The 20,639-nt window shown below is 36.7% G+C and overlaps 1 protein-coding gene across 17 annotated transcripts in view; it reads right to left on the bottom strand.

Moving 5' to 3' along the window:
• Nucleotides 1-20,639, bottom strand: part of ATG5 (autophagy related 5) — a 234,153-nt gene that overhangs the window by 209,372 nt on the left and 4,142 nt on the right. For 10 of the 17 annotated variants that reach the window (XR_014833090.1, XR_014833114.1, XR_014833525.1 and 7 more), the window contains exons 2-3: nt 20,185-20,349; nt 11,671-11,798 (exon numbers count right to left, since the gene is read on the bottom strand). Coding sequence is in view for 11 of the 17 variants with exons in the window: in XM_021090470.2 (XP_020946129.1) it covers nt 11,671-11,798; nt 20,185-20,292 (236 nt within the window). In the remaining 6 variants the exon portion in view is untranslated. The remainder of the gene's footprint in view (nt 1-11,670; nt 11,799-20,184; nt 20,350-20,639) is intronic. The other 7 variants (XM_085004864.1, XM_085004834.1, XM_085005246.1 and 4 more) reach the window with 1 other exon arrangement.

Raw genomic sequence — 20,639 nt, forward strand, 5'->3', positions numbered from 1 at the left:
TCTAAAGTTAAAAAAAAAAAAAAATTGGGAACTTCCTAAATAAGAGAACATTTCCTAATATAACCTTATTCACACTGAAGCAAAATTTAGTAACAAACAAAAGTTAGTAATATGAACCTCGCAGATTTTTTTTTTGTTTGTTTGTTTTTTGTCTTTTTTTTTTTTTTTTTGTCTTTTTGTTGTTGTTGTTGTTGCTATTTCTTGGGCCGCTCCCGCGGCATATGGAGGTTCCCAGGCTAGGGGTTGAATCCAAGCTGTAGCCGCCGGCCTACGCCAGAGCCACAGCAACGCGGGATCCGAGCCGCGTCTGCAACCTACACCACAGCTCACGGCAACGCCGGATCGTTAACCCACTGAGCAAGGCCAGGGACCGAACTCGCAACCTCATGGTTCCTAGTCGGATTCGTTAACCACTGCGCCACGACGGGAACTCCTGAACCTCGCAGATTTTAATGGCCATATCTTATTTGTTTTTACGTCTTTTAAAGAATAGTAAGATAGTACCTTAATTAGTGAATCAGAATTAAATAATAAGTGAATCAGAATTAAATAATACTTACTTGCAACAAAGGCAAAAACGATTATCTGGTGTTATGTAGTCTTCCTGTATAATATTCTAGTGAATTACCCCAAGATTTAAGAACTTAAAAACCTGAAAATAGATCTAGTTTTCTTCCAAATGAGTAACCCAAATACTTTAGGTACACTGAATGTGACCAAGATTCAAATATTAGCTAACACTATTCATGTTTCTTGCATCTACATAATTGTGCAAAAGTCATCAGTCATTAGAAATCATGTATTTATTCAGAATGAAAGCCCTGCAAGTGAAGTAAAACAGTGGGTAGTTTTAGTCATATATGTGTTGAATCTCTTAATAAAACCCTCAAACTTTCCTCTAATTCAAAGTCAGCATCTAACACAAGTCTTTCATAAATAGAAATGCGTATGAAGAAAATTTTGGATTAACTAAATTACAGAATGTTTCCCTCAGGAGATTCTGAAATCAGGAAAAAAACTCTAGCCTCAGTTAAAAATTTTTTTAAAAAAGTAATAAAAGACATACTGCACTACAGAAAAGCTACAGATTTTATCCTATTCTAGTCCTTCTCTCTGAACTCTTTAAAATTGTACAAGTTCTACATAATTAGGTAATTATGTAATGCCATGCACTTTTACAAAATAAGACCTTCTTTAGTCTTAATTCTTTTTTTTTTTTAAATAATGTCCCTCTGAGGTATCTGCAAATAGATTAAGAATGAATGTAAACTAACAGAGTATATTGCTTTCCCAACTCTAAGCAGCACTGCAGGTATAATTATAGAATCCCTTTAGCAAATTATATAGTTGACCTACTGCATGGATTCACCAGTGACCGCATAAAATGACTAGCAATTCGGTGTTGTACACACTCTCAACCAATCACAAATGCAACTACATACAAATTCTAAAGTGCAAATATTAAAGCAATCTATACTGCCATGTAAAATCAAATACAATTTTTAAAATAAATATTAAGTATCTGGGTCAGAATACAAATTAAACATAATAAGACTCATATAATCAATTTTACCCTCAATATAAAAAAAATACTGTAATTGCACAGAATTTTGAACAAAGTAGATAAGTGTTGAATAAATAAATCAAAGATCCACAGAACAGTTAACCCTCAGTATGCCATAAAGGTCCAATGGGCCCAATTTTAGGTTCTGAATTTCTTTCCTAGGCAGCTATTTTAAGTTTAATACTTCATAACTTTTATTCTTTCTTAAAGGTCTTCCAAAAGAGCCCCCCCAAATAACTCACTTTAAAAAAAAGAATAAAGCTTGGAGTTCCCATCATGGCTCAGCGGAAACGAATCTGACTAGTATCCATGAGGACACAGGTTCGATCCCTGGCCTCACTTAGTAGGTTAAGTATCCAGCATTACCGTGAGCTGTGGTGTAGGTCAAGAACCCTGTGTTGCTGTGGCTGTGGTGTAGGCCTATAGCTACAGCTCAAATTCGACCCCTAGCCTGGGAACCTCCAAATGCTGTAGGTGCAGCCCTAAAAAAGAATAAATCTTATCGTATGTAGTAGCCACCATAACAATTCACTGGGTCTTTTTTATAAATCTAAGATATATCATTGGATTCTTTTTTTTTTTCCTCTATCTTGAAATATTTTGCTATTTCATCATTCTAGGAATTATTTCATCATTACTTATCAACTATTCCTAACTAAAAAAAATTAAAATAATAAAAATTTGGAAGAGTAATGGCATGCCTAGAAGGGTGACACAATAATGTATCCTTCTTCTGTTTTCTTACTGTGTTGCCTAAAATGTTAAATCATACTTCCCTTTTTTTTTCTTTGCTGCACCCATGGCATATGGAAGTTCCCAGGCTAAGAGTCAAAATGGAGTTGCAGCTGCTGGCCTGCACCACAGCAATGTGGGATCCAAGCCGCATCTGTAACCTATGCTGCAGCTGGCGCAGCACCAGAACCTTAACCCAATGAGCGAGACTAAGGATTGAACCTGCATCCTCATGGATACTAGTCAGGTTCTTAACCCACTGAGCCACAAGAGGAACTCCTTAAATCATATTTCAATAAAGCATAAAGTAAGACCCATCTTTGGAGTCTACTTTTAGATATCATTAATATAGTTGAAAATTCAAAATGTCTTATTTTCCACCTATAATGGGAAAGAGAAGAAAACTGACAGAGGATGATGTTACATAATTAGATAAATCAGAAGATTTTTGCAGAGAGAGGTAGTAGTACTTTGGACTTTAATGACAATGGAAAATTGATCATATGTAATCTCAAAACTGTGAGTCTTTAGATGATAATATAAAATTTTATAAAACTCAAAGAACTAATGAATAACTAATATATTTCCAAGGATACATGGCATTCTTACCCATTTAGCCATTTAACAGAAAGGATATCATCATACCATATTTTACACTAGAACCTAGACCATTCCATTGTGCTAAAAGGGTGTCCGTATTCTCTCTTCTTCAATGCCATCTGTACACTGCAATTTACTTGACGATAGGTGGGCAAATGTGAAAGGCAGATTTATATAGAAAGATGCCTGAAAGGAATTAGATGATGTAGAAATTTTCAAAAATTGGACTGCTCATCCAAATTGATGTTTACTTCAGTAAAAAAGAAAATATTTCAAAACGAAATAGCAATCTGTCAAAGGCTTTTAAAATTTCTTAAAGCATTGCTGTAAGTGCAAGAAGAGTCAGAGTAATAAGCTAGAAACTCTTAGAGGTTTACTTGAATGTTTAATAACTAGTGAACAATTACTTACACTGAGAATATTGCTCATTTCCAGTATATTAACTTCCAAATCAGGAAAACATGGAGTGAAAATCTAAACTTCTGAATTTATTTATTTATCTATTTATTGTCTTTTGGAGGCTGCACCTGAGGCATATGGAAGTTCCCAGGCTAGGGGTCTGACTGAAGCTGTAGCTGCCGGCCTCCACCACAGCCACAGCCACTCAAAGTCTGAGCCACATCTGTGATCTATACCACAGCTCATGGCAACGTCGGATCCCCACTGAGTGAGGCCAGGGATCCAACCTGGGTCCTTATGGATGCTAGCTGGATTCATTACCACTAAGCCAAAAGGGGAACTCTTGAATTTCTGTATTTAAATGCTTACTAAAATTTCTAATAAAGTTGTTATAAGCCATTCTTTTATTCTTATTTCTCAGTTAATTATAAAGTGTCCTAAATACATATACTCTAAAGTTCACTGGTCTCAGATAGTAAATGATGATGACTCTCCTGATATACTAAAGACTGGGAGGGAAATTTAAATGTTATGATTTCTAGGTTTAGTATCCAAAATAAAATATAAAAATAAGAAAAATAACCCAGTAAAATAGTATTTTTAAAACTATAGTTGACCCTTAGAGTTCCCGTCATGGCTAAGTGGTTAACGAATCCGACTAGGAGCCATGAGGTTGCGGGTTCGATCCCTGGCCTTGCTCAGTGGGTTAAGGATTCGGCATTGCTGTGAGCTGTGGTGTAGGTTGCAGACGCGGCTTGGATCCGTGTTGCTGTGGCTCTGGCATAGGCCGGTGGCTACAGCTCTGATTAGAGCCCTAGCCTAGGAACTCTCATAGGCCGCGGGAGCGGCCCCAGAAAAGGCAAAAAAAAAAAACAAAAAAAAAAAAAAAAACAAAACTATAGTTGACCCATTAGTGAGCCCTGAAATCCATTTTGTCCTGTAGATTAGCATTCAATAATATAAAATTGATTAGATCAGAAAACATCTCAGTACACATCACACATTACAGACGTTACTTTGGGAAATTTTTGTTTCAGTTATACATCTGTATGTGTGTATGCATGTGAACATACTATATCACAGTATAAAGCTCTGACAGGAGTTCCCATTGTGGCTCGGTGGTTAACGAACTCAACTAGTATCCATGGGGATGTGGGTTCGATCCCTGGCCCCGCTCAGTGGGTTAAGGATCTGGAGTTGCTGTGAGCCGTGGTGTAGCTCCAATTCGACCCCTAGCCTGGGAACCTCCACAGGCTGTGGGTGCAGCCCTAAAAAGACAAAAGACAAAGACAAAAAAAAAAAGCTCTGACAATGGGTAACAGTTTTAAACACACTAAAATAGAAAATTAATAACATAAATAATCTGCAAAAAAGTTAGGATTTCTAAAAGGTATATTTCAATTTACAAACACTTAAAACATTAACATAAAAGCATTCTAAATAATAGCTAAAAGATATCCTCTAACAATCTATAAAAATAAAACTAAGCCAGAAAAATTGAGGAGTAAAATAACTATTCTACTTATATCTATTGTCAAAGTATATAGATCATATATGGCTCAATGCAGATGTTTATGTCAGAATGATTTTTTTTTCTTTCCTTTTTTTTTGGTCTTTTTGCCATTTTTAGGGCCGCTCCCGAGGCATATGGAGGTTCCCAGGCTAGGGGTCTAATCGGAGCTGTAGCCGCTGGCCTACACCAGAGCCACAGCAACCCCGGATCCGAGCCGCATCTGCAACCTACACCACAGCTCGCGGCAACGCTGTATCCTTAACCCACTGAGCAAGGCCAGGGATCGAACCTGCAACCCCATGGTTCATAGTCAGATTCGTTAACCACTGAGCCACGATGGGAACTCCATCCTTTTAATCTTTTTTTTTTTTTTTTTTTTCGCTGCCCTAGGGCATATGGAGTTTCCAGGTCAGGGATAAGTGGCGACCTATACTGTAGCTGTGGCAATGCTGGATCCTTTAACCCACTGCACCAGAACAGGGATCAAACCTGCATCCTGGCACTGCAGAGATGCCCCTAAGCCTGTTGCACCACAAAAGGAACCCCTATGTCAGAATGATTTCAAGGCAAGGATAAAAACACCAAACAAATACATAGCCTGAATTAACTGGTTCCAAGATTACTAATTTCTGAGGAATCTATTACTATGCAAGGAAAATCTATAAAACAGAGCTGGCAAAAATGAAAAGCACTGACTTACATTTTAATCCAATTTAGTAAAGATTTAAAAGTACTAGTTTGCATAATTCCTCTAAACAGATATTCTATATAGTTTTGTTAGGAAGCTCCTAATCCATAACACAGAAACCACATAAGCCATCAGCATAAATAAACGGTTTAATCCATCAACCATTTGGCTGTTACACTGCTACTCCTGCCAGTCTAACCTAAATTTATCCCGGAAGATAAACCCAACTAATAAGAGGTCAATTTACTGCCCTATGATAATTGACTGCACCAGAATATTTAGTGTTAGGTCCATTTTCACATTTTGTTTGTTTTCTTTCTTTTTCTTAAATTGCTCTTATTTTTTCTAAATTTAATTCTCAAAATGAATACTATTTTCTTTCTTCCCTTTTTTTTTTTTTTTTTTTTTTTTGCCTAAGTTGTTTCTTCTTTACCCTCTCACTACTGCTAAAATACACATATACATACTGGCACATAGTCTAGCAGTAACGGATACACTCTGAGGTCAGCCATGGGTGCTCATTCTGTCTGAACATCTGCGGTTAGACAGCACACCAGTATTTTAAGATGAGCATTGAAAGGAGTCTTCCCCATACACTACAGAACTACTGTCCCACTCTATTTTATTGAAATAAATGCATTCTATTCATAAGTTTGTTACAATGCTGATTCACTGAAATCAGGATTATACTTCAATGAGTAAAAAAAGAGTTTAACTCAAATGTAAATCAAAGAAATTTAAAGATTACTATCTATTTTGCCTACTCGGCCTATGATACAAACACAATTATAGGCTAGCACCATGTTTCACAGTTTTCTAAGCCTATTCTTACCTATGAATAGTACAAAAATTAACAAAGGGATACTAAATGCATAAAATGCTAAGTAAACAACATTTCAAAAATAAAGTTTACAGAATAATTTATGGAATTATTAACCTTGAAGTTTACAACCTTAGAAAAATGACGAGGCAGAAGCCTACATAGTATTTGACCATTAAGAGATTAAAGTTATTTTGTTAAAATTAACTTTTGAAGTCACATAGGTACATTATTAAATTCTGGGTCATTCAATTAAGTCTATGTTTAAGATCAACCTCAGTATTTACTGCTTTTTTTTTTTAATTCAAAAGGGTCTTTCAACAACTTCTTACTTACAACAAGCAATCCTGAAAGTAAGTTAATTTACACAAAATAATAATATCCCATTAGAGATGCCTGCTTTAAAGTTGACAGAGAACTTTTTTCTGAATTTTATACCCAGAGGCCCAAGATCTAGCCAGCATTAGGGTATACTAACAAACTATTCTTCAAAAGAACCAAGAAATTCCTCTTAAAATAAGTCTAATATAAAGTAACAAATACAAATTTTGAACACCTGAGTTATGGTAACAAGAAACTTTGCCCCTAAAATGCTATGTTAGAGCACCCTCTGCTGACTAATCAACTCAAATCACTGTTTAAAAAAGAGACCCTTAATTTGAATTAAGATCAGCACTTTCCATTTCCCATGTAGTTTTTTAAAGTTCAAGATAATAAAGGATGTAGAGGATTAAAACCTCCTTGGCATCTCTGTAAATCAACACTATAGTAAGCATTCATTATTATTGTTTTTAAATATTTTTCTATTCTAATATGGACAGATGACACAAGCAATTAGAGAGATCATATAGAATTGGAGAAAACAACTAAGAGTTCAGCATATACAGCAGAAGGAGCCCTGAACTGAGAGCCTCTAAATATGGTCCTGCTTGTTCATTTGAGCAAGTTATTTTATTTATTTGAGCCTCAGTTTTCTCAATAAAAAGAAGATACTTAGATTCATTTATTCATTTAACATTTACTCAGCACTGCTTATGAAGTGCTAATGGTACAAAAGACCTACTCAAGCATCTCACACAGATTAAATATTTGTAATAATAAATATAGGAGGTCCCGTCGTGGTGCAGTGGTTAACGAATCCGACTAGGAACCATGAAGTTGCGGGTTCGATCCCTGGCCTTGCTCAGTGGGTTAAGGATCCGGCATTGCCATGAGCTATGGGGGTAGGTCACAGACTTGGCTCAGATCCCGTGTTACTGTGGCTCTGATGTAGGCTGGTGGCTACAGGTCCAATTAGACCCCTAGCCTGGGAACCTCCATATGCCATGGGAAGTGGCCCTAGAAAAGGCAAAAAGACCAAAAAATAAATAAATAAATAGGAGAAAGGGTTATATAGAGAGAAGGAATATCAATTTATGCTTTCTTCCTTCTTTTATGAACTGTCTAAAACTGGTGTTTGATTTCCATTCTCACTTGAATTTATTTAAAACGCCAAAGAATCATGTATAAAACAGATGTTACCATCCTATTCAAAAAATTGCTCCTCTACTCGTAAGACACCTTCATGGTCACAAAAATCTAAGTCCTGCAAAGCTTTAGTGGTAGCTACTTCCCTATAATGATTATCCTATCCTATGAAGCTCACTGCTTAAATGCCAGGTAAAAATTGATAGCCTATCTCTAGGAAAATAATTATTTTCACATAAGTGAAAACGGCTATTGTTGGAAGCAAAGAGAGAAAAGATCAAAACAGAGGCCCTAGGTTACACTCATGCCTCTCTAAGTTATTCATTCCTCAAATATCTGGAGTACCTGACAATACCAAAGGAAAAGTTGTATCAAAAGACATTAAAGGAGTTCCCATTGTGGCTCAGCAGTAAAGAACCCAACTAGTATCCATGAGGACGTGGGTTCGACCCCTGGCCTTGCTCAGTGGGTTAAGGATCTGGCGTTGCCGTAGGTGTGGTGTGAGTCACAGATGGCTTGGATACTGTGTGGCTGTGGCTGAGGCTGTGGCCAGCAGCTGCAGCTCCGATTTGACCCCTAGCCTGGGAACTTTTATATGCTGCAGGTGTGGCCCCAAAAAAACAAATAAACAAAAGCCATTAAATATAATAAGTGTATACCAAGACAACTATGAAAGTAGTACCACGCATAAAAAGTTAACAACCCAAAAACTTAAGTGAAGATACATCAACACAACTGCTTTCACATAAGCTCTCTGAAAGGAAAAATAATTTCACTCTTTAATAAAAGATATTCAGAAGAGATAAATACTGCCAAAGTAGGAACATAATTTTTTGAGGCCAAAATCATTACTCTGTAGTAACAGAGAGAAATGGGTCCAAACATTGTTTATTGATAGCATATGTAAAATACAAACCTATCAAATACAATTCATATCGAATACAAAAATAATCACCACACAGATAATCATTACACAGTTGAAAGATGACTTAACAACCATTTACTATAAAAGTTTTTTTGTTTTGTTTTTGTTTTTTGTCTTTTTGCCTTTTTTAGGGCTGCTCCCGTGGCATATGGAGGTTCCCAGGCTAGGGGTCTAATCAGAGCTGTTGCCGCCAGCCTACACCAGAGTGTGGCTCTGGTTCAACACGGGATCTGAGCTGCATCTGCAACCTACACTTTTTGCCTTTTTTAGGGCTGCTCCCATGGCATATGGAGGTTCCCAGGCTAGGGGTCTAATCAGAGCTGTTGCCGCCAGCCTACACCAGAGTGTGGCTCTGGTTCAACACGGGATCTGAGCTGCATCTGCAACCTACACTTTTTGCCTTTTTTAGGGCTGCTCCCATGGCATATGGAGGTTCCCAGGCTAGGGGTCTAATCAGAGCTGTTGCCACCAGCCTACACCAGAGTGTGCCTCTGGTTCAACACAGGATCTGAGCTGCATCTGCAACCTACACCACAGCTCAAGGCAACGCCGGATCCTTAACCCACTAAGCAAGGCCAGGGATCAAACCCGCAACCTCATGGTTCCTAGTCGGATTCGCTAACCACTGCACCACGATGGGAACTCCTACTATAAAAGTTAATAACTTAGTTTTCCCATCTTTTCCAGAGTTCCTCAATTGGGGGTGCTATTGCACCCCTTACCCCAAGACATTTAGCAACATTTTTACCACAAATGAAGGGAGTACAACTGGCACTAGTGGGTACAGGCCAGGGTTGCTGCTAAAAACACTATAATGTACAGAGTTGCCCTCCCACAATAAAGAATTACCCGGGTCAAAATGTCAATAGGGCCCTGGTTGAGAACCCCTGCATTACAACGATAAAACTGAAAAGTCCACTGTCAGTCCCATGAATTCTTAAAGTAATCTGTAACTAATACACATAAAGCAATACAATTTCAATATCCAAGTATAACACAGAACTGTCAAGAACAGAGATATAGCCTATTGCTACTCACCCACAATCATTCCCCCTCCTTCCTTTCCCTCTACTCTCCTGATCCTTGCTTCTCTTACACTTCTTTTAAGCCTCCTTCCCATTCCAAAACCTCCAATTCTTCTGAGAAATAAAAAGAAACAGAAAACATTGACTTATCTATGCTGCCCAAGGCCTAGAACTATTTAAGAGTCATAATGCCCCTGATAATGTGATGATGAAGCTCAATATTGTTTTGATTAAAAAATGAATACTATACAGGAGTTCCCGTCATGGCTCAGCAGAAACAAATCTGACTAGCATCCATGAGGACGCAGGCATCTTGATCCCTGGCCTCGCTCAATGGGTTAAGGATCCAGAATTGCTGTGAGCTGTGGTGTAGGTTGGATCTGACGTTGCTATGAACTGTGGTGTAAGCCAGCAGCTATAGCTCTGACTGGACTCCAAGTCTAGGAACTTCCATATGCTGTAGGTGCAGCCCTAAAAAGACAAAAAAACAAAACAAAACAAAATGAACACTATACTAAAAAAAAGAACACAATACAAAAAAGGGGGGGGGGATTAGTGATGTTACCCATAACTCAATACAAGGTATCACCTCACATATCTCTAAATCATTAGGAGAAATCAACTTACTCTTGCAAATTCATCAGCACACCGTGAGCTCCAAAAGTTTATTCCTTCTTTCTAAGTAATCCTTACTTCAAGTCAGCTGCACTCATTACATACCTACTAGTTTCCTTTCATTTGCTTTAAGTCTCTTTTAAAACTCTTCATTTTTTACTATTCTCAGATTCAGAGAGCAGGTTCACTATTAAACTATTTATATTTCATATTTCATTTAAAGCTTGACCCAGTTTGTATCTTTTTTTTTACTCAACTACATCAACATAGCAGCATTTGAAGAACTATCCCAGCATATCCTGAGCCATTTTTAAATATTTTTCTCTCTGTAATTTCTTTAATTCCACTCAATATTTTTGAAACAATGATCAAAGCTCCCAGTAACACAGGTAGGACAAAAATAACATCTTCTGTACATGGATAAACCCAGTTAGGATTTACTTTCAATATGTTTTTTAAAAAAGGATATATATATATTTTTTAATGTTTTTGGGAAAAAATGGTATTTTGATATACTATCCAGATTACTTTTCACACACAAAAAAGGAAATCAATATATTTTAAATACTAAACCAAGGCTAAACAAGATGTGCTTATAGCACATGATTAACTATATGTGGACTACATGCGGCAATCAGTTTGAAAGATGACCCTTTAGGTAATCAGCTGTATATAAAGATCTTTTTATAAAGATTTTAGAAACAGAAACAAACCTGAAAAGTGTCACAGAGTGACTTATTCATAAGGGCATTTTTAAAAAACAAACAAACCCCATAACCAATACACTATTATTATGCCATATTAAAAAAATCCATTGATGAAAATATACAAATCTGTCCAGTCTCCCATGCATCCAAATAGAAGCCAGGAATATTTCCAATAAAATAATCTAGCATTGGTTTAAAATTCATTGTATTACAGAGCTAGACCAGTGAGTTCTTATACAGAACTTCCAAAAACCTGCTTCCAGGCACCATATCTTCTTCTCGCTCTCTTTTTTTTTTTTTTGGCTTTTTAGGGCTGCACATATGACTTTTTAGGGCTGAGGCATACAGAAGTTCCCAGGCTAGGGGTCGAATCAGAGATGTGGCTGCTGGCCTACACCACAGCCACAGCTATGTAGGATACGAGCCACATGTGCAACTTACACCACAAACACCGATCCTTCATCGACTGAGTGAGGCCAGGGATTGAACCCACATCCTCATGGAAATTTTAGTTGGGTTCGTAACCTGCTGAGCCACAACAGCAACTCCTGGGCGCTATATCTTCTTAGAGCTAGCACATACTCAACGCTTAATAATGCAGAAAATTTCACTCACCATTTCAGTGGTGTGCCTTCATATTCAAACCATATCTCACTAATGTCTTCTTGTCTCATAACCTTCTGAAAGTGCTTTTTCACTTTGTCAGTTACCAACGTCAAATAACTTACTCTTGGCAAAAGCAACTGAAATGAAAATTTGTAAAACCACATTTATTTACTATTTTTTCAAAAAGAAATATACTAAATAGGTTTTTGAATATTAAGGAAAAACAGCCATGTTCTTTGCACTACTTTGAACATTCCACACAAAGTCAACTACTTTTTATAGAAAATCAAAAGCTAAAGGCTGACGTTTTAAAATTTCTTATGCCATTACTTTATTACAGCTTCTAGAATAAATGCCTAGAGTAAAACAAGTCTATGCATACTCTTTCTGTAATACTTTTTTCCAAATAAAAATACAGTGCAACAAGATGTCATGCTATTTAGGATACTTATTAGTTCTATCACATTTAACTTAAACATCTGTATGATTCACCTGAGTTAATTCGACGTTTAAGACAATCATCAACTCAATTTAATGTATACCTTGACTTATCAATTGGAACTTCTCAACTGGAACATCATGTTTTGATAACCTACTGTGTACTGTCTTAGTTGCAATGAAGGACAGCAAGATAATCTATCCTCTTCTATGAAGCTAAAATAAAGTGGAGGTTCAAAAAAAAAAAAAAAACCCTCATAAAAAGTACTTATAAAAACACTTCATGGTGCCAAAAGAAAGGCCTTTAAAGATCAAACAGAAATTTTCATTTGAAAAACAATAGGAGCCACTATGATACCATGAATAAAACGATGGTATGATGAGAGGAACAGTACTTGAGGAATATTCTAGCTGTTGTATATAAAAGACTGCAAGGAGATAAAAGATTCCAAACAAGGAAATCTGTTAAGGAAATACTATGAGACTGGAATGAAGGAAAAAAGCAGAGGAGGTCTGGAAATCAATTAGAACAGATAATGGTGATTACTAATGTTGAAGAAAACTAAAGGAGAGAGATAAGTTAGATGGCGGAGTTCTGAGCTACACATTTAAATCTTTAAATGCGGTAAAGCACAAGCTTGGGGTATAATGCTGGTGGGCTGGTGGTCCTGTTACTGTCCATCAACTGCCTCAATCCTGCCCTTAGAGAGGCTGGACCTTTCTGGATTTTGGAGAGGGAAAAGTCTGGAAAGGAACATTGAGGTTGGTAAAGCCTCAACTAGAATGGTATGAAGACCATCAGTGTTCTCCCCCAGGAAAGGCACCCAGAAAGAAAACATAAGACAGCATTTTGGAAAACTGGTTAAGAACTTACAAGGAGATAAAAGGAGCAAACTGGCAAAAATTAATTTATTTTCTTTCTTTGCAGCAGACGCTCTAGCCACTTCTTGCTTTCCTAAACTTCTGCTTGCTGGTAAAATTGTTACTCTCTTTTAGCTACTTTTGTGAGCCTAACCCTGCATCATTTTTCATACTGCTTATTCCAGGTTACGTCTTTTTTTTTGCCATTTCTTGGGCCGCTCCCGCGGCATATGGAGTTTCCCAGGCTAGGGGTCTAATCGGAGCTGTAGCTGCCAGCCTATGCCAGAGCCACAGCAACTCGGGATCCGAGCCGCGTCTGCGACCTACACCACAGCTCACGGCAACGCCAGATCATTAATCCACTGAGCAAGGGCAGGGATCGAACCCGCAGCCTCATGGTTCCTAGTCGGATTCGTTAACCACTGCGCCACGACGGGAACTCCACGTCTTTTGATCACTAAATCAAGTAGAATTACATTCTGGATGGGGGAAAATATACCAAGAAAAATACTCTGGTTAAAGGGACTGATATTTAATCACCAAAAATCCTTCTCAGGCCCCAACTAGCTAAGAGGATATGACAGTGGTCCTAGGGGATCCAGGATACAGGGGAGTGGGAGGGAGCTGGCATGCTGCACTAGAGATTAAAAAAAAGGTAGTAATACTAGGAACAAGCTGCTATATAGCATTGTGGATTCAACAGAACGTAAATTCCTCTTTCATAATGAAACAAGTAGAATGTGATTAGGAAAGAAATGAAAAAGGAAACTAATACTTACTATCCATAAGAGAAAACACTAGTTGTTTTATAGGAAATCTTATTATCACCTGCATTTTACATACAGCTTAAATAACTTGCCAAACTCATATTCTATTAAATAAATGTCAAAAAGGAATTAATTAAAATGACAGAATCAAATACAGATGTAACATGGACAGTCTCTACAAGAAATTAAAACAGCATGGTAAAGTAGTCATTTAAAAAAAAAAAAAAAACAGTACAACCTACTAGTCCAATAGTTCCATGTTAGTAAGTTTAGGGCTTTACTTTAAAATGTCTGTTGGACATTACACAGTAACCTATTCTGTAGAGAATGATATCAACCCATGGAGATCATAAGAAGGAAGATGTATCAGGACTAATGAGTATGGATATCAGCTCCTGATTTACGAGAAGGTCGCACTTCATGCACTAGGTTCAACCAAAGTTGCTGAAAAATTCACAAATGACTTTCATGAGACAAAAATTACTTTTTACAATAAGAAATGAGGAACAGGAGAAGGTGAGCTCCATTAAGACAGGGATTTTCATCTGTTTTGTTCACTGCTACACTTCCAATACACAAAATATTGCCTGCTTTATAGTAGGCATACAATAAACATTCACCTAATGAATCAGAGATGCCAAAGGTCAAGTGGGACAAGAAGTCAAATGTGATTATTTTATTTTATTTAAGTGAAAGAATGTTTATTTACAGAAATACACATTCCACAGACAGAAGTAGTCCATCTCAGAAGGCAAGAGCAGCCCAAAGTGATAAATTTGAAAGAATGCCCATATTTAAGGTAGAATCTACACTGAGATGCAGTTGGAATCTTCTGTTCCAAATTGGCCTGCCGGAGTAATCTGTAACTAATATAAATATCTACAGTAGCATTAAGAAGTAACTCTAAGATTAAAGAAAAAATATAGGAGAGTAGGTATAGATACAATTTATCTAGTAGATATTCAACTAGGTAAAAATGAAAAGGAAACAAGAGCAAAAAACACTGCCCTGCCTTCAACATCCAGACTGTACCACACAAGGTTTTTCCTAGGTTTATCTCATTGGTTTATTTCAAGTTCATTTTTTTAAACTGTGGTAAAATATACCTAGCATAAAATTTATCATGTTAACCATTTTAAACGTATAGTTCAGTGGCATTAAATACATTCACCTTGTTATTGTGCAACCATCACTACTATCAATCTGCAGTGCTTTTCATCATCCTGAACTCAAATTCTGTACCTATTTAACAGGAACTTCCCCATTCTTCTCTTCCTCTCACTCTTCGTAATGACTTTTCTACTTTGTTGCTTTGGGTTAGGCTATTCTAGGTACCTGATCTAAATGGAATCATAAAATGTTTGTCCTTTTGTGTTGGGCTTATTTCCCTTCAGGTAATGTCTTCAAGGTTCTTTAAGTTCTTTTAATACAAAAAGGATTAAACCCTCCAGGGAAACTGTCCACTGCATGGATTCTATCATTCTCTCATTCTTCATTTAGCACTGTCAAGTACTCAGTGCATATGACATAAGCGATTCTTTTTTTTTTCTGTAAAACTTATAAGGAATACATGTTTAACACAGTTGTATAGATTAGTTATATTTCTGGGGGGGGGGGAAGTGCCTATAATATTATTTGCTTACACCAAATCCTATTTTGTCCAACAGTTTTCAATTATAAAATTAAAAGATTCACATGTCTAGAACAAAAACAGAAATAAAACACTAGAATTGTGTTCCATTTTAATATGTGAGGCATCACACTAGGTGATGAGGTTACAGCATTCAATAAGACAGAAAGAAAGAGTTCTTCCTCTCATGGAGCTTACAGGCTAAAGAGTAAGACAATAAGGACAAAATTACAAATATGATGAATGCAAAGAGGAAGTAAAGAATGTTGTAAGAGCAGATAATAAAGAATTTTACCTAATTTAGGGACTCAGGAAGGCTGGGACAGAGTCAAAAGGGAAAGAGGAATGAACCAGACATGGGTGGGTGTGGGTGTCTGGATATGAATAGTGGTGGGAGATAACTGTTGCTCATTCCAGACAGAGGAAACTGCAAGAAGGTGTGGAGTGAATACAGAAAGTCAAAGACAGGGACGTGAGGAATCCTAAGAAGTGACAGGACTATGGAGGCTTGGGACAGAATAGTACCGAAGAAGCAAGGGACCATATCATGAGGAACCTTGTAAACTGCATTAAGGATCCTGAAGACAATGAAAAGCCACTAAAGTTTCAAATGGGCAGGTGACAGGATCAGATATGTGTTTTGAAAAGATTATTCCAACTGTGGACTGGAAAAGAGGGCAAGACTGAAATCAGAGTAATTAGTTAATACCATACAATCCTCAGTTTTTAAATGGTGGTCTGAGCTAGGCTCAGTTAGTAACAGGTATAAAAGGAACTGGAAAAGTATGAAATAGCTAAGATATAAAATCAGATGAACTAAGTTATGACTGAATGTCAAGTATAGAGGAGAAGGAAGCATCAAAGGATGAGTCCCATGTTAATTAGTTGTAAGAGTGCTTGATTATCTGGATAATAAAACAGGAAAGGAACATGATAGATTACCAGGTTTTCTGAAGTAAAGATGATGAGTCCAACTTCAGACTCAGTTTGGGTTCCTTCAAGACATCTAAGTGAGGATATCCAGCAGAAAGACATAGAGCTCTGAAACTTAGGGGAAAAATCTTGGGGAGCTGTTGAGATAAAAATGCTTAACAAAGAATAAAAATGGATGAGAGCTCTAGGAGGAAAAAAGTGAAGGTGGCAGGGGAGAGACAAAGCACCAAGGAGTGCCAACACTGAGAAACAAGCAAAGGAGGGAGATCTACCAAAGGAGAACACAAAACCCCAGAAAGATAGAAGCCAAATCAGGAATGAGGCACTGCAGATTAAGAGAAAGTGCCACAAGATGGAGAAAACCAATAACATCAAATAGGGCTGAAAGATCAAGCAAATGAAAGTTCAAAAACAGACTCTAGCTCTGGCAAAGATGTCATTGGTGACTTTGACAAGAAAGTCCTATTTGCAAATGTGATCACAGTGAAGTTGTGGAAGGTGGGGAGACAAAGAGTATAGACCATCCTTGTTAATAAGTCTAGTTGTGAAGGAAAAACGAGAGGCTGAAAGGGGGATGGGGCCAACAGTGGGTTGTATTAGGATAGGAAGGACTTGAGACAATATAAATGCTGCAAAGAAAGAGCAGATAGACAAAGTTAAAAATAAAATAAATAGAGAAGGCAGGGGTAGAGGGTGGGAGAATATCAGAAATCACCAGCTTCCTGAGAAGGCAGGAGATGGGATCCAGAACACAGATGGAAGGCTGGGCCTGGTCTAGGAAGAAGGATGCCTCTTCCAGGAAAATAAGAAAGAGAAAGAAGTAAATGTGTGTGAGTGCAGATATGTTTTGCAGGCTTGGTGGTAGAAGGTTAAGGAAGGTCTTATCACGTGGTTACTATTTTCTTTGTGAAGAAGGAAGTGAGGTCACCTGTCAAGAAAGATGAGGTGAGAGCTCAGAGAAATACTAATAGTGGAGAACAACGAGGGAGACAGGTGACTAAGGAAACATAAAAGGACTGCTGGGTTAATGTTAAGGGTTCACTCAGATTGATGACCATGTGTCTACGTGATTCCTTTGGTTAACAAGTCAAAAAATATGAATGCAATTTAGCATATATATTTCATATCAGATAACCTAAAGGAAGAGCAACAGTTCAAATGAATATAACAGAAATAACAAAAACTGAAAAGTTGCTTAGTTTCTAATAAATTTCCTTCCTAATATTCCCTGTAAAATGAGATATAATTCTCAATGATATAGGATGTTGGCTGAAAGATTTATGCAGAGGCAACAAATCAAAATGCAGAAATATACAAGAATGTATTTAATATTAATATGCTTTTCCAAACAGAAAAAAAATTCCAGAAGACCCTCAATAATAATTATTTAATTTAATAATTATTATTAAATTAATAATGTTATTTGGTATCAGTAATATTTTAAAATCTATTTTCTAAGAAATAAGCTACAAACATTAATTAAAATAAACTACATTCTCATTCATCCATCCTGACTTCACCTCCATCTGAACATGAATGGACTCTTCAGGCCATGGTGACAACCTGCTATGTCACCTCACTTGAACTTTGAGAATGTCTGGGAAAGAGGTCTACTAGCTCTAAGGCTATGATATTTTTACCTCATTTCATCCAGAATCTTTAAAACATTATCTATATTATAACTCAAGGCAATTGAAAGTACTTTCAAGCTTAATTTATAACCAAGACACAAGTGAACTAAAAGCATGATGGCACTAAAATGCTTAGCTATAATAATTCTAAGAGTAATCACTTCTGGTAGTTTGTGTATTTTTTCCTATATATATTAAATATGTATTTAAGCAAAATCTGGAATATGCTCCTAACGTGGTTTTAGAGCCCATTTCTTTAGGATTTATTCTTAATATTCTTCCAAAACATAATGACTATATGAGTTTCTGTTGGATGAAGAATTAGAAAGAATTCAAGAAAAAAAAAAAACCCAGTTACTATTAGACAAAACAATCCTCTTCCCCTCCCCCCAAAATAATTTCTCCAACAGTTATCCCCAATACTTTTTGCCATTTTTAATTCAATTAGAAACAAAACAACTTACCCTCTAGCTCTCGCAATGGTCTTTTCATATTTAAATAGATTTATATATAAAGAAGGGAAAATGTTGTACCATTTACTTGGTTTCTTTTTTTAAAACCGTAGGAAGTGTGTCAAACATTATATTCTTATTTAAAAGTTAACAGACTAAAATTATATACTTCTTAGTTTTGGACACATACGCTCCTTTGTTATACAACAGAAAGCCATCCAAAGTTAAAATTTTTTAATTAAAATAGCAAAAGCTAGTTTGGGAACAAACATAAATGATATCCTAATCCATATTACAGAAGAAGATGACGAACAATACATCTAACACATGAAATGTCTTTAAAAATAAACTATGACCACACTTTGTTTTTAATTATTGAAGTTTCTCTAAATGCAGGAAACTGTTGAGTTTTCCAAAGTTAAAATGACTCAAATTTAGTTATGATTATGTGAATACTAGCACAAAAGACTACCTGATTTCTCTGAAATTATTATTCAGTAAAAAAAACCCAAAAAGACAATTTAAAACAAACACCCAACATGACTATAGGGAGGCTTTCATGCACTGAGTATCCACCATGTGCATGACCTATGTCAGATTCAAGATGCACTAAGAAAAATTAAACAGCTCCTGTACATAAAAACTTAGTGCCTGGGTTTTTAAGAAGCTTCCTCCAAAAGCCTGACCTCCCACAGCTGCAATAGGCTGAGGAGGAGTGCTCCTGCCTCTCCAACAGACGAGGGAAAAAGCAAAGGGCAAGCTTCACTAAAGTGAAACAAGAAACAGTCCAGCACCACAATACATTTCCACTTTCCCAGATCCTCCTGAGTAAACATAATGTGTACCTGAGACAAAATAAAAAACTAAGATAACTGAGTGTCTTGGCCTACTGAGAGCAATTCAGTAAGAAGGCAAGAGACTATTACCTCTGACTGACAGATGCCTAACTATGGATCATATATGCAAGTAGAAAAGAAAAGAAAAAAAAAAAAAAAGCAGGCTAAAATCAGAAGACATTCAATACTCTTTATTTCTTTATTTATTTATTTATTTTTTTTGGTCTTTTTGCCTTTTCTAGGGCTGCTTCCTGCGGCATATGGAGGTTCCCAGGCTAGGGGTCTAATCAGAGCTGTAGATGCTGGCCTACGCCAGAGCCACAGCAACGCGGGATCTGAGCCAGGTCTGCGACCTACACCACAGCTCACGGCAACGCCAGATCCAGTGAGCAAGGCCAGGGATCAAACCCGCAACCTCATGGTTCCTAGCTAGATTCGTTAGCCACTGCGCCACAATGGGAACTCCAATACTTTTTTTAGAACAGATAATACACTAACTCAAACCTACAACTCTATATATAGCCTGTTTTGTTACTAAACAATATATTTTATATATAATATATATTAATTCATGAATATATGAAAACACACACATCTGAGCTATAAAAAATTTAAATTATTGCTTCAAACCACCTAAATACAAAAGAATCAAATCTGAACCTACTATATACAAAATACCTTCCTGTTAAAAAACAGCACATAACTTTATGATTAACATATATCATATATATGCATAAGAAAAAGAAAGTCAAGAAGGTCCCATATCAACAAGTCAACAGTGGCTTTTTTCCTCTGAATGGTAGGGTAAGAAGCTATTCTTAATTCCTTCTTTTTGCTGATCTGTGTCTTCTAATATTTTTCCCAAATGAGTCTTATTAATTGCATATAAAGAGTTATAAATAGCCTCCAGGTTCTTAGAGCTTTATTTACAAAAACAGACAAAGATAACCCATGTGCCACCAGCAACATACTTACATAATACGGTTCTGCCTCCCGTTCAGTTATCTCATCCTGATAGAGGGTGAAGCAAGTTGGAATTCGTCCAAACCACACATCTCGAAGCACATCTTTGTCATCTGTCATTCTTCCAGTGTTTAAAGCAGTACATATAGGCAAAATTCCTTTTCAACCAACTCCAAACTGAAAATGAAATGAAGAGTGTCAGTCAGATCCTTGTAAAAATAAATGAACTTGCTCCAAACCAAGAAAGATTATAGGAAAAAATGAATGCCATAAAGACTATTCGTATCAAAAAACTGTGTGATGGGCATTCTTTAGTATGAATGCAAAGATCAGTACAACAAATTCTAAATGTGGAGCTATTTATTTAAAGGGATCATCAAAGTAGCTATTTAAAAATTACATACACAACTGAGGAACCACAGCCAAAGGTAAACAATACTGGCATCATTCTCTCGAGGCCCCAAAGA

This window comes from Sus scrofa, chromosome 1 (genome assembly GCF_054392235.1).
Source record: "Sus scrofa isolate SSC_HxYL_T2T_F1_AM1 chromosome 1, Sscrofa_HxYL_maternal_Yorkshire_Landrace_v2.0, whole genome shotgun sequence".
In the NCBI taxonomy this organism is placed as follows: Eukaryota; Metazoa; Chordata; class Mammalia; order Artiodactyla; family Suidae; genus Sus; species Sus scrofa.